At 40.6% G+C, this 18,071-nt stretch overlaps 1 protein-coding gene across 1 annotated transcript in view; it reads left to right on the top strand.

Moving 5' to 3' along the window:
• Window positions 1-18,071, top strand: part of ryr1b (ryanodine receptor 1b (skeletal)) — a 145,438-nt gene that overhangs the window by 115,885 nt on the left and 11,482 nt on the right. The window contains 15 exon segments of the mRNA XM_079673789.1: window positions 1,929-2,028; window positions 2,415-2,494; window positions 2,781-2,857; window positions 3,233-3,306; window positions 3,710-3,727; window positions 10,888-10,968; window positions 11,404-11,492; window positions 11,894-12,022; window positions 13,040-13,144; window positions 14,528-14,557; window positions 15,401-15,430; window positions 15,582-15,663; window positions 15,751-17,060; window positions 17,140-17,237; window positions 17,623-17,797. Of these exon segments, the coding sequence (XP_079529915.1) occupies window positions 1,929-2,028; window positions 2,415-2,494; window positions 2,781-2,857; window positions 3,233-3,306; window positions 3,710-3,727; window positions 10,888-10,968; window positions 11,404-11,492; window positions 11,894-12,022; window positions 13,040-13,144; window positions 14,528-14,557; window positions 15,401-15,430; window positions 15,582-15,663; window positions 15,751-17,060; window positions 17,140-17,237; window positions 17,623-17,797 (2,478 nt within the window).

Genomic DNA, 18,071 nt, shown 5'->3' on the forward strand with positions numbered 1-18,071 from the left:
GAGGTATTAAGTTCTAAAAAGCCCAAAAATATAGAAGTATTATTTATTTTTTAAATGAAAACGTACAACATAAACGAATATATATATATATATTGACAAGAAGATAAATATACTAAGATCTTCGTACAATAATGACAAATTACATTATAAAGGAAATTTGTGCAGTATCTCAGTGGAATACATATGGTTTTTAAAATGGCAGCATTGTGCAGTTAAGTATAAAAAAATACAGAGTAATTAGAGTAGAGAAGTGAAGTGTTTCTTTAGGTAGTAGCAACAAAATAAGTAGTCTAGTATTGTACAGTGTTTCCAACTTTTCAAAACAACTACAATTTGTTTAATTTTAAGTTGATTAAAACCTCAATGTCCAAAATGTATGATGCATTAAATAAATACCTCTGCCTTTTTTTGAGGTTGAGCTTTACAGATTTCCAGCTAATGTCCCGTGACAGTTCAAACCGGAGAGATGTGATGTATGGAATACATATTTATTGTTACACATCATATAAATGAAATGATTGCCATGATAATACAACAGGAGAATGGAATGGTGTTTGGCGATTAGGCCCCGGTTTGCTGGATAATCATTCAGGAGGGAAAGAACCGCTCCGATGAAAATCCCCGGGGTCTAGACACTGGTGGTGGTGATAAGTAGGTGGGACCGGTCTGAAGGAGGAAGGTTTAGCTTTGTCCTGGGGGAGGCGAGAGGGGTGGAGGAGGGTTGCGTGTGGTCACCTGAAATGACAACTGACAGGAAGGAAGAGCAGGCCTTTTAAGGAATTTAACGTGTGCAGCAATTGGCTGCTGGGGGGTGACGCTCATGCATTTAATGAGGGGGGAGAGAGCAATAGAGTGACGTGTAAGTGAGTCATTGTTAGGTCTTCCTTATTGAACTTGCGCTAAAGCTTTCATAAGCATGATGTAGCAGCAGGTTGACCTGCTGTTGAAAGCAGGGTATGCATGCTGTGTGAATCAAACCACTGCCGTTGCATCCTCGTAAGAATGTGTGAAATGTGTGGTATGCCATTGGAAGGAATGTTCACTGCCTTTGGAAGAGCTGGAATAACTGTCCATCACTAATACTCAACGTGATCCATTGGAAGAGAATGTGTGTGTATGTGTGTTTGTGTGTTCAGGTATCCCTATTTTTGCGATAAGAGATTTCATATTTTAGATTTGTCTTTTTTATTATTAAAATTGCCACTAGTGCAGCAAGAACAAATATTTGTATAATTTAAAATTAGGTTTATTCAGGACCGTGATGAGAATCGTCTAACATTTTATATCGTAGTGCCAAATTTGAAAACCACACCATTAGAACAGGCTTGATGAGATACACTCTGTAATGTCTATAAATTCTATTAATATCGTTGTCAATTAAAACCAGAAAGCTTAAACCCTAGATATCTTGCTAGGGCTGCAAAAATAATTTTAATTTCATTTAAATTGCAATATGGACTACCAATATCCAGTAAGCTAAATCTTTTGTAAAAGCTAAATAAGTGAAAAATATCTAAAGTAATTATTGTGAAGCTGTGGAGAATTCTTGGCCTACAAACGGTTTTCTAGAGACTTACAGTAATCCATATTACATACAGATCCCTATTTAATACATTTTTCATTGATTATGTTACTGATGTTTCAAAAGTGTTAATTTCCTCTAATATCACAGATCTTATCGCAATTACAATATCATTAAAAAAGTTATTGGCAATTTTTTATTGTTTCCAAATCGAGCAGCAAATATATCCTTTCGTAATTCATCAGCTCTATCTTCATTGGGAACGTCTCTCTGTGCAGTCCATGGATGGCCATTTCTAGAATTAAATTGTGAGGTTGTATGCGTGTTTATGTGCGAGTGAGTGCGGGGGGCAGTGCAGTCCCGGTTGGCAGGGTTACAGCGGTGTTCCTCTTGCTCTGCTCCACAGGATAAGGAGATGGAGAAACAGAGACTTCTGTATCAGCAGTCCCGTCTGCACAACCGCGGGGCCGCAGAGATGGTTCTGCAGATGATCAGTGCCTGCAAAGGTAAATGGGGCTAGAATCTGATCAAAAATGTCTTATTTGAGCTGTGTAACTATTACATGAGGAATCCCTGATCTGCCTTGAGATTATGGTGATATAGTAGTTACGGTAACATTCAGCACAGACAATTGAAAGCTAGGATGATGGTGTCAACTTCAGATACTAAACAACAAATTATGTTGTGGTCTTATCTAGGCTCTAGGATTGTCATTATTACATTTCGGAATCGAGACATTGCGGAGTCGAGACATCATTCTCCCAGTTTATGTTCTTATGTCGTAAAACCATCAAAGAGCAATATGACGCAGTCCTGTACAAACAAGATGAAGTTTGATTCTTATTTTGGTTTCCAAGTTGTTGCGCCTAACTGATGTCTTGTCTTACTTCAGGCGAACCTGGAGCCATGGTTTCTTCTACTCTTAAAATGGGAATCTCCATCCTCAACGGTGGCAATTGTGATGTACAGCAGGTACATGGACCTGACATAAATCTAAGATAATCATATTTCAATTAGAAACTGTAACAAAGAGGTTTTTTTCACTACTCAACATATTAAGATGTGATGTTCTATGTTTCTGTGTGTGTGTGTGTGTGTGTGTGTGTGTGTGTGTGTGTGTGTGTGTGTGTGTGTGTGTGTGTGTGTGTGTGTGTGTGTGTGTGTGTGTGTGTGTGTGTGTGTGTGTGTGTGTGTGTGTGTGTGTGTGTGTGTGTGTGTGTGTGTGTGTGTGTGTGTGTGTGTGTGTGTGTGTGCGCAGCGGATGTTGGACTATCTGAAGGATAAAAAGGAAGTGGGATTCTTCCTTAGCATTCAGGCTCTCATGCAGACCTGCAGGTCAGTAACGCATTTCTGTTGTTAACCTTTCTTTTTTTGACCATGGAAGTTATACTTCACTCACAGCATAAGGTCCCTAGAAAAGACTGCTCATTAACAATTTTATAATAGTGTCAAAAAGTCCCGTACCTTTGTCTGAGCAGTGTCAGTCACCTCCAGTGTCCAAGATGCGATCCTGTTCGTGACTCCAAAATGTGGTGTCCCCTAAAGTTTAATAAGTTAATCAAAGCTTATGTATGATAAAATGAGCCTGGAATATAAGAATACATATTGACTGTATTAGCTATACTCATCTTTGAGAAGGGCTCATTGTAAGTCAAGTTTGTAGGATAGGACTTTATATTGTTTAACTGACTGAATATTTCATTTTGACAGCGTTTTGGACTTGAATGCTTTTGAGAGGCAGAACAAGGCTGAGGGCCTTGGGATGGTTTCAGAGGAAGGCAATAGTGAGTATTTTCAACAGCTTCTTAGCGTCAAACACTATCTGAACACTTGTCATACAAACTCCTACATTTACACACAAACACAGCACATTCCTTTTGTCATACTTCATTGTCCCTTGTTTTGTGATATAATCGGACATGTTTCAACTTCCAGTGTGAAGTCTATTCTTGTGTGTATCTGAGTGTGTGTTTGTGGATGCCTAGTTGCAGGTTTGTTTTCACATGAGCGTGTTCAAGTTTGAGCATTTTGAGTGTTGATGTATGAAAATGTTTATCATCCACTGACAGCAACATGAGATTTCTGGACTCACTGTGTCTCTTTGTCTTTCTCTCCCCCACATCTCGTTCATTTTGCCCATTTTCACCCTTTACCCCTCACACTCATGTTTTTCCCACCGGTTCTCAGATAAGAAGCTAGAACGTGGTAAATGGTCTCATATATTTACTTTCTATCTTTTCCTCTTTCTGTCCTCTCTGTCCCTTTTAGCTGTCAATCACCTGACTAGGTGTGACCTTAGTATGCATTTCATTTCGCACCCAAGAGGACAGTGAAAGCAAATGTTACAGTCACTTATCATGGTGCTGCTGCGCTGTGTCGCTAACTTCTTCCTCTAGAAGTGACTGTAAGGTCTGGCTTCTCACCTTGAGTGTTTTCTCGCAGATCTACTGTAACTCTGACACTGTCGTTTGACGGATTGGAAAGGAAAAGCAGTATCCTCATTCTTCCTCTCCAACTCCTAAAATAATATAGAGCACTACACTGACCTTGTGTCCTATAAACTCTGAAATGCATTGCAACAGCAATAAGGAATGTTTCTCTTACTTGCATCTACCAAATGTAGTTGGTTCCATCTGTGTAAAGCTACCCCAGAAAAATTCTACAATTCCCATTTTTTATTTAAGCCTGCTTTACCACTGATAGTGAAGGCTCTCTTCCCTTATCATTTGTCTCATCAATTATCATACACAAAGATAAGCTTCAGATAAGATGGTTATAGTTGGGAAAATACTGTCAGGTCAACAGTAAAATACAGGGTGAATTGCTACACAGAACAGAAAATTCCAGCAAATTCTACACATTTAAATATGATGTTCGTAGTACAATACTCTCTGCACATGGTAGTGAAAACTGTTTAAGAATAATGCAATTACAATGAGTTAATGCTGAATCATGTACCCTGTGATTATGGATTTTGTTCTCCAACTCTGTGTGTGATCACAGCTCTTTTCTTGCTCCAGATACAGGATTTTTTTGTTTATTGTTAAAAGAAAATATACAATTCTACAGCTTTGCCACTTTTCGTTTTGTTTATTTTCTGTAATGATTCAAACTGAGAATGGCTGTGCATGTTTGTTCAGCTTTTAACCAGCCAGTTTATGATATTGTAGCTAATATAAATAGATCTTAAAAACAGGCACATTTTATTTACCATCGCAGCAGACTGCAGAAACCCCACAATAAACAAAAATTATAAGAAACTGCGGGGAGAGCTACAAAGGACAAAAGTTGCCACTATTCGCTCTCTTCTCTCCACCCCTTGCCTTGTCTGTCCCTACTGTTAACCCACAGCCTGGGACTTTCCAACCGCTCTGCTGCTTCACGGAGATCTCTCAGCAACAGGTTGAGGACATCACCTGCAAGATGAAACCCTCCACCTGCACACTAGACCCTCTAACCTCAGCCCTTGTCAAATCGAACATCTCGGCTATAAGTCCCATGATCACCTACGTCATCAACAGCTCCCTCAAGGCTGATCATGTTCCATCGGCTCTTAAAATTGCCATCATCAGACCCCTTCTCAAAAAAACCACCCTAGACCCAGATATCCTCGCCAACTACAGGCCCATCTCCAACCTCCCATTTCTAGCCAAGGTAATGGAAAAAGTAGTTGCCGCCCAGCTTCAGGACCATCTCCAACTAAACGGCCTCTTTGAAAAATTCCAGTCTGGTTTCCGTTCCGCCCACAGCACTGAAACAGCTCTGGTCAGGGTCACAAACGACCTGCTGATGGCGGCTGACACTGGATCCCCATCTCTCCTCATCCTCCTGGATCTGACTGCAGCATTCGACACTGTCGACCATAACATCCTCCTTCAGCGCCTCAAACACACCATCGGACTCTCTGACTCCGCCCTGAGCTGGTTCCAGTCCTACCTGTCTGGAAGAACAGAGTACGTCTCCTTGGGAGGTGCGAGGTCCCAGACACACCCTGTCACCTGTGGTGTCCCTCAAGGCTCGGTCCTCGAGCCCACTCTGTTCACCCTGTACACTCTGCCCCATGGCCGTGTCATCAGCCAGCATGGAATATCATTCCATTGCTACGCTGATGACACGCAGCTATATATAAAGACATACCCTATCCCACATGCTTCCTCACTGTCACCATCATCGTCACCGTTCCCATCAACATCCTTTAACACCTGCATTGAGGAGATAAAGGCTTGGATGCAACAAAACTTCCTACAGCTTAATAGCTCCAAAAGAGATGCTATTTTAGTTGGCACACCAAACCAGGTCCAGTCATCCCCCATAACCCACATTACCTTTTCTGGCCAAAACATACCCCTCTCCACAGCAGTTACCAATCTGGGTGTAAGATTTGACCAACATCTGACCTTTGACACCCACATCAAACACCTGTTCAAAACCTCCTTCTACCACCTCAGGAACATTGCAAACAATCCGTCCCACACTCTCCCTGTCAGATGCTGAACAACTGGTCCATGCCTTCTTCTCCTCAAGGCTCGATTACGGCAACGCTCTCCTCATCGGGACTCCTAGCGGGAGCCTTCAGAAGCTCCAATACGTACAGAACAGTGCCGCTAGGATCCTGATGAGGGTGAGAAAATAAAACCACATCACACCTGTTCTTCATTCCCTCCACTGGCTTCCTGTCTCATTCAGGATCGAATACAAGATCTCACTACTGACCCATCAATGCATCCACGGGAATGCTCCTCCATACCTGAAGGAACTTCTCACATCAAAAACCTCCACACGCAACCTCCGCTCCACAACCAACCATCTGCTTCGCCCCCCGAGGACCAAACTCCGCACAATGGGGGATCAGGCTTTCTGTGCAGCTGCTCCTCATCCGTGGATTTCCCTCCCAGACCACCTGAGGACTCCACAGACCACTGACGCCTTCAAGAAAGGCTTAAAAACCTTTCTTTTAAAAAAAGCTTTTGATTAAACTTTTGTTTGTTTTTATCACGCCTCCTGTAGCACCTTGGGATTATTGTTAGCAATGAAAGGTGCTTTCGAATGTATTATTATTATTATAAAGGAGGGAACCCTAACCCAGGATGGACAGACAGATATTCACATTATGTAGCATCGGCCCTTTGGCGATTTGCCACTTCCGGTTTTATCGATTTTGTCTTTGTTCGTCCGGTTTAACACTAACAGCATTGTAAACAATGATTTGTATTCGATATAAATCACAGCTATTTCAAGTTAACTGGCAGGAGGACATAGAAATGGCCCAAAATCATTGGATGAGGATGTTTTTAATAACTCTGTAGTGTCCCGTGGTGTTGATGAACCCTGCTATGAGGAACCTACAAGAAGTACCGAAACAGCCAGTCGGACTGCTTACTTAGGCTCATGTCGACATTTTATAATAACTCTCACTGCCAGAAGGATAGACAAAGGTCCACAGTGTTGACGTTTATAATTTAAAAAAGCTAACTTAGAGACCAGCATCAATTAACCTGTCAGTCTGCTTTTCACTTGCTAACTATACCTATTTAACTGGCCAACTTTAGCTATTCAGCCTAGAGAATGTTAGCTATTTAGCTAGCGAATGTGATGTATCTATCTATCTGTCTATAAATAAAGTTAGCTAACATTCCCTATCCATCTACCTAGTTAGCTAGCTAACATTCCCTATCTATCTACCTAGTTAGCTAGCTTACCTATAGCTAGCTAACTAACAAGCTAGCTAGAGAATGGGTGTTTGTCAATGTCGAGTATGCTTGCTTGGTAGCACATGTCTTCCGAGTCACTTCCTTCAGAAGCCAGGCAAGAATCCTTCCTGGCATTCGGAAAACGAAGAGTGGAACAAGCGAGCAAGTGTGCAGGTGTGCGTCATATGAGAGGCCCCGCCTTACATTTTCCGCCACAGATTTTGGGAAGTTGGTCGGTGCGTAAAGCATTGTGGGGATTTTAAGACTGCGGAGTCTACACATGTGCAGCCTCAAAATTTCTCGCTAGGAAGTACGCCAGGCTCAGTAGAATTCCAAGTATGCTGGACATTGGAACAGTCCTTCGGCTGCACTCGATGTAGTATGCTTGAAATAGTGGCTCTGGAGCAGCCTTCCTCGACATTGAGAAACACCCAATGTTTGCTATCTAGCAAGTTATCACCAATTATTATTTAACACCCTATGGCAGGCCTATTCAACTGGCGGCCCGCGGGCCGGATGCGGCCCAGAACCAACTCCCGAGTGGCCCAGCCTCCCGTAGCCAAATTCCTACAATAGTACAGACCATGAACGCAACACTCCGCGTTGCATAGAAACCACCAAACCACAACGCAGCACGTTTTTTGAAAGTGCATCTAGTGGTGCTAGTAACGGTGGTCCTATGATAGCAACTCTAAAACATGTCTCTTTCAACTCTGAAGCGTAAACAGAGACAAAACGGTAATTGATCTTGTGGAGCAGATCCAAGTCAAGCTGGACCTTTTCGCTACCGACTTGAGCACGGGTCGGATGCTGCATTTTCCGACGCTCCCCAAACACATCACATCTCCGGGACAAATCACGGATGTGATGACAGATTTCATTGCGAGGTTGAAAGAGAACTTTGCCGGTCGATTGGATGGACTTGCTCTGCCCACAGACGTGATGATGGGCTTTGCCAGAGACCCCTTCACTGTTGCAATAGAGGGGGACGTATCAACCGGAGCAAAGGAAGTGGTCCCCTGCATCGACAAGGGGAAATATAGACTGGAGCTTATTGACATGCAGCGCACTAACGGGCCAGCGAAGTTTTGGAGTGATGTCAAAAAACAGCAGTTCCCTAACGTTCAGAAAGTAGCGATCTGTTTGCTCAGTATGTTTGGATCAACATACACATGTGAATCAAGCTTTTCACACATGAACTCAATCAAAAGTAGCACTCGCTTCTCCCTGACTGACAGCACTCTTCACCAATGTCTTAGGATTGCATTGACATCCTATGAGCCAAAAATCACTGCTCTTGTTCAAAACAAAAAATTTCCCTTCTCCCATTGAGAAAGTCAGCGATGACAAATCACAAATGAGGTGATAGTAAGCACCTAGAGTAGTTTACTATAGTAGACGTGTTGTGTAGTATTCATTCATATAGTTACCCGTATCCCTTTTTATGGGTTTGTGCACTGAAGGGTTTGACAGTTCTTTCTGTATTCATTTAAGTGCACTTTGTAATGTGTCTGGGTCAAATGTGACCAAAACGTATGATTTTGTTGTTGTTACTTGAAAAGTGAAAAAATATTGCTACAGTACTACCTCTTTGTGTTGCATTGGAGCTCTTTAGCTGTTTTTTTTGTATGTGAGGACATTTATTAAGACTGCTATTATTGTATTCAGTAAATGCACTTTGTGATGTGCCTGGTTCAAAAAAAATAACCTGAATATTTGACTTCTAAAGCAAACAAATGTAATGCTACAACTGTGCACTTTTTTTTCAGATTCTGTTAAATTAATGCTAATTTGTTGTGTTTTTATGCACTTTTTGACGTACCTTTGTTAGATGAACAATGAATAAAAATTGCATGTTTTTCATCGCAGTAATATGTGTTGGTTTAAAATGTGTCACTACCCGCTTTTTACAGGCCGCTGAATGTCTGGCCCAGCTGAATTTTGTAGTTATAAAATCTGGCCCAACTGAATGTGTAGTTGAATAGCCCTGGCCTATGGTTAGACTTGCAGTGTGGACTTGTCTCTACCCTCAGGCAGTAAAAAAATATATAAAACATTGTTGGCGTGGTTTCTAAGCTGACTTCTAAGCATTCTCATACAGCCAGCAGCTCCTCAGAGCGCCAACAATCGCTGTACATGTTCAAATTTAATTAATCACATATTGGAAATAGAAATAGTTATTTTCGCGCCTAAAGGCCAATAGCAGCATAAGGGGCAGTGCTTGTTTCCATTGTTTTCATTGATCTATCCAGAGTGTCACCTTTGATCATTTCATGAGCACTTCTGCTCAAATGTTACACAATCATTAATATCATACCATGCGGTCCTTTAATATCTCACTTGAACATTGATCAATCTTGTGATCCTATATCTAAGAATACATTTTCAAAGATCTCTACAGGAACTTCCCTTTATATACACTGACTATCTGTGAAACAATTTGGCACATTGACCACACATGTTTAAGTTTTATTTTAGGTCCCAATTATTTCCCAACATCCGTGCTTTGACAAAGCTTCTTGGAGTTTGCAGTAGATCTGTCCTGCATGACGGTGTGCCTTTTAGCATTTTTATCTGTGTTCACTGTTTACATCTGTATGTTTTTCTTCAGTTGTGTTTTCTTTGATATATATATTTAAATGTATATTCCATGGTTTCCTGTCTTCATATATCTGTATTTTGTATGTCCATTTCAATGTGACGTGACCCGTGGTTGGACCCGCTGTCCATTTCCATTTGAGTTTTGTCGAAGTATGTTTTCTGTAAAAAAGTGGTGCTAGAGAGAGGTACAGTTTAGGGGAAGGAAGCAGAGTGAAGCCTCAGCCGCCCTCTCCTGCTGACAAATGGTCTTTGTGGTGTTCACTAACATATTCTAATGAAAGCAGGGGAGTAATATGAAGTGACACTTACCATTTGTACTCTTTTTTTTGGGCAATTCAACGTGTGTACATTCAAAGACTTTACAATACCATTACAATATTATTCCCATCACCACATCTATTGATAAGGTTTTTACTAATCAACAGTAATTTACTACTAAATCTGACACTGCACAGAGCATTGTGCAGTGTTTAGTGTGTATGGGTAGAGGAGTAATATTAATTGGGATTACATAACCACTGTTTCACCATTGTTAATAATTAAATAACTAATTGAATGCCTTTTCTAATCTGAATAATTTGCATTTTGTTTTAGCAAGTCATTTGGTTTTGGTTTTGGTTTAGATTTATTTTTACCTAAAAATAACAGTAAACTGAAGTTACCAGTTTTTATTTATTTTTTAAATATTCCGTAAGAAGTTGACTTGTCTATCAAACTGCTAAAATAATGTTGCCTCATAGGCACAATTATTAAGCCTGTTGTGATGGATACAAAAGACTTGTTAAGATGGAGACATCTACCAGTGTATTGTTTTATTAAGAGAACGTTATTGCCACTTTTATTATAAAATATTTGTTATTGACTTTGTATGTATATAACTGTCATATCACTGCGCTCATATATGTATGTATGTACACAGTGATGCAGACACATTGATAAAATACACTGGTATTTCCTTTAATTACCTAATAACTTGTGCCGTTTTCTGTTTACAACCGAATAGCACAGTCCATGAGCAGTTTCATCTTTCCTTTCAACAATATTGTAATGCATTTCCTGTGTTCCTATATCCAGATGAGAAAGTGATGGCTGACGATGAATTTACTTGTGATATCTTCCGCTTCCTGCAGCTTTTGTGCGAAGGCCACAATAACGGTGAGTGACTACCAAACACTGGGGGTAAATGGTAAATGGACTGCACTTATATAGCGCTTTTCCAGTCTTTTCAACCATACACAGGTAATATACATACGTACAGTATATGCATGTACAGGTTAGCATTCACCCATTCACAAACACTCATACAGAGGAAGAGGCTGCCACATAAGGTACCACCTGCTCAGGAAGACCCTAAACCTAGCCCTAACACGCAGACACATGCAAACATTGTTGGACATTGGTAGCAATTTGGTGCAAGGACACTTCAACATATTGATTGCAGGGGCTTTGGATCGGACCACCAACCCTCCTATTGGAGGACGACTGCCTACCTCATGTGAAAAGTGCTCACTCATATAACTGTACTCTAAATGATGCCAGTCCAATTTTAGAAAAACCTCTTTTGAAGTGCTTCATGTTTCTGTTTTTCAGACTTCCAAAACTATTTGAGAACTCAGACAGGCAGCACCACTACCATCAACATCATCATCTGCACTGTGGACTACCTGCTGCGACTACAGGTCACTGATAGGAGCTCTGACATTACTCCTACTGACTACTTTTTTAGCTTATTATTGTCAAACGTTAATTACATTGGCCTTCAAATATTTAATATTTTTAAATTGCCGACTGGTGTAGACACTAACTCCAAACACAAGAAAGGCAACGACATCAGTAACGGTGATCAGGCCATTCTTCAAGTACAGATTTCATTTTTTTTTTATAATGCTCCTCTGTTTTTGCCCAGATTTTTTTTTAGGTCAGCAAGGGCATTAACATAGTTATTTAAAAAATATGAATGTGCTTAAGTGGCTCTTACATACTGTATCCCTTAACCTCATGCACTGAATATGTATTTTAGAAACCAATTTGATAGATTAAATTCAACGTAACACGTTGTGTTCCTCCTCCCTGTATACAGGAGTCCATCAGTGACTTTTACTGGTACTACTCAGGAAAAGACATCATTGATGAGCCTGGTAAGAGGAATTTCTCCAAAGCAATGACTGTGGCCAAACAGGTCTTCAACAGCTTGACTGAGTACATCCAGGTAAGAATGAACAATAGATTATTTTAATGTTGAATGTTTGAATGTTAATACAAAACATGATTTGTAGACCAGGGGTTAAATTAGCAGTTTGTCCCTTCAATGCTAACACCCAATTGTTGTAGGATGGAGCCTGAATGCAACATGTTTAGCATGTTCCTCAAATTATGGGGGAAATTTGCCTTTCAATATTACAAAAGAAAAAGGTTTAAATACAGCAGTTTAAAGTACAATCATAAGGGATGATGGAGATATAGGCAATGGGACATCTCAATAAACTATCCGAAGCTTAAGAATGTGGGCCCAAACACGAAATGGTACGTTTTTTAAATATAAATTACTAACACTTCTAGAATTTGAGAGATTTTGTGTATTTTACAGAAACATTTACAAGCTAAAAGAAAACTAACACTAGCCAAATACCCTAAAAACCAACCAAATCTAATGCTAACTCATAAATGGTCCCACCTTTGGTTTGAATAGGTAAAATAAACAAAGGTAATTGATAAAAAGGATAATAATGGTAAACTAAATGCACTTTAGAGTAAATTAAAGTTGAAACTCCAGTCATTTTATGTATTCTAGCTTTGACTTTTTGTGCTCAACGACTGCTGTCTTAAGCTCTTTTTAAAAACACAGATAAAGGTATTTTTATGGTGTCATCAATCTAATTCCATAACCTAGGACCTCTGCAAACCATACTGAAGCTGGTACTTTTAAGTTGACGTCTCTTACCCTTTATAAGATGCTTTTTGTAGTCCTATGCAAGGGGAAACAAGTTGGGATAAGTTCATAATATAAGTATTACTATAAAACCTACTTTCATAACCAAGTCCTACTAACAAGCCATCTGACAAACCAAAACAAGACACTATGGTCAACAGAAAGAATATTATAAAGCTAGATTTCAACCTAAAATATAAGCTTTTTTATCTGAAACATTTACTTTGAAACACAAGACAATGTTAAAATATATGTCCAAACATGATGACAGCACTGGAATATCCTCTCCATTTCCAGGGCCCCTGCACTGGGAACCAGCAGTCCCTGGCTCACAGCAGGCTGTGGGATGCGGTGGTGGGCTTCCTGCACGTCTTTGCTCACATGATGATGAAACTCGCTCAGGTAAGAAACAGCCAAGACATAACCTCATTTTTTTGACTTTTTTTTTTACCATTTTACCATTCTATTTCTTGTATACTCCATTAATAATTTCTGTATAGAATCCAGATCTATTCAGATTTCAAATTATCCAAATAAATAAGTGTTGTATTACAGTTAAACATAAGATGAATTTAAAGCAATTTTCAAATATAAATGTATACATTTGATCCTCTAGTCCAATTTGAGTATACTAATTTTGTGAACTGTCTCTCTCATGGTTCCTGCAAAGTAAAGTATGTATTTATTTGATTATTCTTTTGTTTAATTAATAGATTTGTATGTCTTAACCAGCTTTCCCCCCCTCTTTCCTTTGACAGATTGTTTCTGCCTCTTTACTTTTTTTGTTAAAGCAAGATAACCTCAGATTACTGTAGGTAACAATTTACTAAGTCAACAGAGCATTAAGGGTTTAGATGGAATACGGTCCAAATGATACGATATTAAGTAGATATATTCTTTAACATGTATTTGTGATGGTATTTTATTAATTTCCAAGTGGTCAAAGTAACACCCTCTGGTTAGCTTCCTTTTTAACATCACACTTGGAGACAGCCGTATTTTTGATGAAGTTCCACTTCAATACAACCAAAATATGCATACATTATATTACAGATATTCCAAATGTATCTATGAATGTAGATTTTTTTAAATGCTGTTTTTAGGTAGCCATGTTGTACAGATAGTACAACAACATGAATTCAAGTTAAGTTGGCAGAAACAATTTGTGGAAAAAACTCAAGGTCCTTTCTTTCTCTTTCATTTTCTTCCTGGTTATGTACGTTCTTTGAGTTCCAGAAAAGCGCAATATAAATATAATTTGTTATTATTATAATACAATAAATCCTCCTCACCTGATTTAAATATATTTCGGTTTTCTAATACTGACCAGTGATTAGCTTTGATGAGCTGTGCTTTAACCTGTGTGTGTCTGCAGTCTATAACCTGTCTGACCTAACAAGGAGTTGCCTTGGTCACTAATTCTAATATTCTGTTGATTGATACTGATTCTCCTGTTTAAAATGTGTGTACTGTATGCATGAATTTGAATTTTTAAATGTGGAATATCTTTCAAATGTTGAAACAACTAAATATTTATAGATGTGCGCTGACTAGATGCTAAATGTTCTTTTTGGATATTAAAGCAGATCAGTGCCAGTTCATCAGGATTCTGATGGTTTGAAAGACTGTTTATTTATATTAAATGATCAGAATAACATTTACATTAAATCTGTAAATAACCTCCAGGTTTAGAGAAATACCAAAGTAAATAAAAAATGTTGATAGTAACATTTCTATTGTCATGTTTCACCTTATATATACAGTCTATGTGTGTAACCCTGTTAGATGCTCCCTGATTCTGGACAACGCAACAACGTAAGAATCATCACCATCTCATTTAGAGGACCATCATGCTTTACAAAGCGCTCCTCCTTCATGTGACTAGTTATTACTCAACAAAATACAGAAATCATTCACAATTTCTTCTGTTTATTCCCTATACAGCCTTTCATGTTTTTCTTTAGCGTTTAACAGTATTATTTCTTTTTTTGTTAAGTTCTCTAAAGAGCCATCAAGTCAGTTGGGTATAATTCCTGAACACGAGGAACATGTGTAACTCGGACACTTGGGTGTAGTGACAGTTTGAACACATTTTGACTATTAAAAGTGATGATACTAAAGTGATAAATAAAGTATGAGTAGCTGCTTGTTTCTGGCTCTAGATTTTAGTATATTTACTGTAGAGGTGTTTTCAAACAAATACCAGCTTTCTACATACAAACGATCGATTATTCCTTGATGACTTACAAGATTTTTTTTTTTTTAAAGAGTCTTAATACCATGCTTTGCTTCTTTTCATTTAGCTTTATTTTGCTGTTTAATATATTTAGTTGCTTTGTGTTGTGTGGCTGATGCTTGCAAATCCTTACACCCTCTTGTAGACTTCCACCAGACTTACAACAAATATGTATGGCTTGTGTTATCTGCTGGTGCAGGTCTTCAGGAATGCTACGACCAGCTTCTATATGCTTACGTGTTCCCTGCTTTCTTGCTGAGGCCACTTTTTCAGATAAATGGGATTCTGTCTCGCAGAGGCATTTTCTCCCCTCCTCTCATACCTGACGGTGTTTAAGTGTCTTGTCTTGCTGACCACACACGCAAGTCTACTATTTGTGATAATAAAAATGCATATTCTTTATTTGTAAAATGCAAACCCAGGATCACTTTTGGAGTAGAGCACACTCAGAGGTAGCATCTCTTACCGTTTTACTCTCTCATCTCATTAGAAAGCAAAAATCCTCTCAAAATGAGCTGTGTACCAGTCAGTAGTCAGTACATATTCTAAAAACCATACTTCTCTACTGTTTGTGCTTTGCTGTGTGTTTTGGCTTTGGTTCAGGACTCCAGTCAGATTGGTCTGTTGAAGGAGCTGTTGGATCTGCAGAAGGAAATGGTGGTGATGCTTCTGTCTCTACTTGAAGGTATGATTTCTGTCCCTGGGTCGTTATGTCCTTTCCTTCCTGTTGCAAACTCTCATCTAATTTCTTCAAACTGTGTTCTGCTCTTAGGCAATATTGTGAACGGCACCATTGCCAGGCAAATGGTCGACATGCTGGTGGAGTCCTCCAGCAACGTGGAGATGATCCTCAAGTTCTTCGACATGTTCCTCAAGCTCAAAGACATCGTGGCATCAGATGCCTTCCGGGACTACGTCACCGACCCCCGTGGGCTCATCTCCAAAAAAGACTTCTCCAAGGCCATGGACAGCCAGAAGCAATACTCTCCCTCAGAAATCCAGTTCCTCCTCTCTTGCTCAGAAGCTGATGAGAATGAGATGATCAACTTTGAGGAGTTTGCCGATCGTTTCCAGGAGCCAGCCAAGGACATCGGCTTCAATATCGCCGTTCTGCTCACCAACCTTTCGGAGCACGTGCCCCACGACACTCGCCTTCAGAACTTCCTGGAGCAGGCAGAGAGCGTGCTCAAGTACTTCCGCCCCTTCCTCGGCCGCATCGAGATCATGGGAGCCAGCAAGAAGATTGAGCGCATTTACTTTGAGATCAGCGAGGCTAATCGCGACCAGTGGGAAATGCCACAAGTTCGAGAGTCCAAGCGGCAGTTCATCTTTGATGTGGTCAATGAGGGCCAAGAGAGTGAGAAAATGGAGATGTTTGTGAACTTCTGCGAGGACACCATCTTTGAGATGAACATTGCGGCGTCTATCTCTGAGCCTGAGGGAGACGATGCAGAAGAAGACGATGATGAGGAAGGAGAGGAAGGCGGGGGAGAACAAGCAGAGGCTGTAGAAGGAGAGGAAGGCAATGGAGATGAAGTCCCTCCAGAGGCAGCTTCAGCCTTCGCAGAGTTTCTGAAGAGCGTGGGGGACTTCTTCAACATGTTCACATTCCGTAACCTGCGACGTCGCTACCGCAAACTTAGAAAGATGACTGTGAAGGAGATGGTCATCGGCCTGGTTACGTTTATCTACACTATTCTGATGGGTATCCTGATGTTTGTCTACGGTGTATGTAAGGGCTTCTTCACAATCACATGGAAGGTGCTGTTTGGTGGAGGCCTAGTGGAGGGCGCCAAGAAGATAACGGTAACGGAGATATTAGCCAGTATGCCAGATCCCACGCAGGACGAAGTTCATGGTGACCTGCCACCTGAACCAGGGGCTAGAGAGGACCAAGACGCAGACGGTGGGTCAGACCTCTTAGATGGTGGGGGAGAAGGGGAGGAAGAGGAGGATAGCGAGGAGAGGGAAGGTGGACGTCTGCCCGGTTTCAATACTCCAGGGGGACTCGGGGACTTTGGTGAGACGACGGCTGAAGAGCCTCCGACACCAGAGGGCACACCGCTGCTGAAGAGAAAACTGGTGAGGGGTTCTGTGTAATCATATATAAAAGTGTATGCTCTTCATTTAAGTGTTTATTAACTGCAATGCCATTATGTAGCAGTTGGAATCCGCAGTGGGAGAACCAGGAGAGGAAGAGCAACCTGCTCAACCTGCTCAACCCGAAGAAGTGGCTCCTCCAGAGACTGAGAAAGCAGAGTGAGTTGTCAACATCGAAAATGATCAGCTTTTGCTAGAGAAAACTTCTCCTCATGCCAATATTGTATTGTAAATGGACTGCATCCATAATAGCGTTGTAGGGCCCCTCAGAGCACTTTAAAAAGTCAGCTTTCACCCATTCACATCCATTCAAACAGAGCCAGAGCTGCCATATAATCACAACAGAGCTGGCCAGCTAACCAATCAGAGCAGTGTGGGCTTCACAGGCAGTATGAGAAAAACAAAGACCTTTTTTGAACATTAAAGCATGGTGGAGACATGTCACAGTTGTCACAAAATACAATTATGAACCTGAAAATGAACATACTATGTCCTCTTTAAAAAGAAACATCACACATGTTCTCTCCTCACGTGTCTTCTCCAGCACCGAGAATGGCGAGAAGACAGAGAAAGCAGAGCCTGAACCTGAGGTAAAGAAGGAGGAGCCCGAGGTGATAGAAGAGAAGAAAGAAAAGGCCAAGGCGAAAAAGGAAAAGAAACCCACGGAGGAGGGCTTTGAGCTGTGGAATGAGCTGGAGGTCCAGAGAGTCAAATTCATGGTGAGCAGCTGTCTATCACAGTACATCATTTATGTTGTGAGTGGTGCCACACTGACATGTGCAGGTAACATACTGGTATTTTAAGTTATTGTTAGGTATATTTTTACTTGACTGTCCATCCATCTTCTCCCGCTTATCCGTGGTCGGGTCGTGGAGGTAGCAGTTCCAGCAGAGAGCCCCAAACGTTCCTTTCCCTGGCCACATCAACCAGCTCTGACTGGGGGATTCCAAGGCCCTCCCAGGTCAGCGAAAAGATATAATCCCTCCACCTGGT

Source organism: Notothenia rossii, assembly GCF_949606895.1.
Source record: "Notothenia rossii genome assembly, chromosome: 4".
Classification (NCBI taxonomy): Eukaryota; Metazoa; Chordata; class Actinopteri; order Perciformes; family Nototheniidae; genus Notothenia; species Notothenia rossii.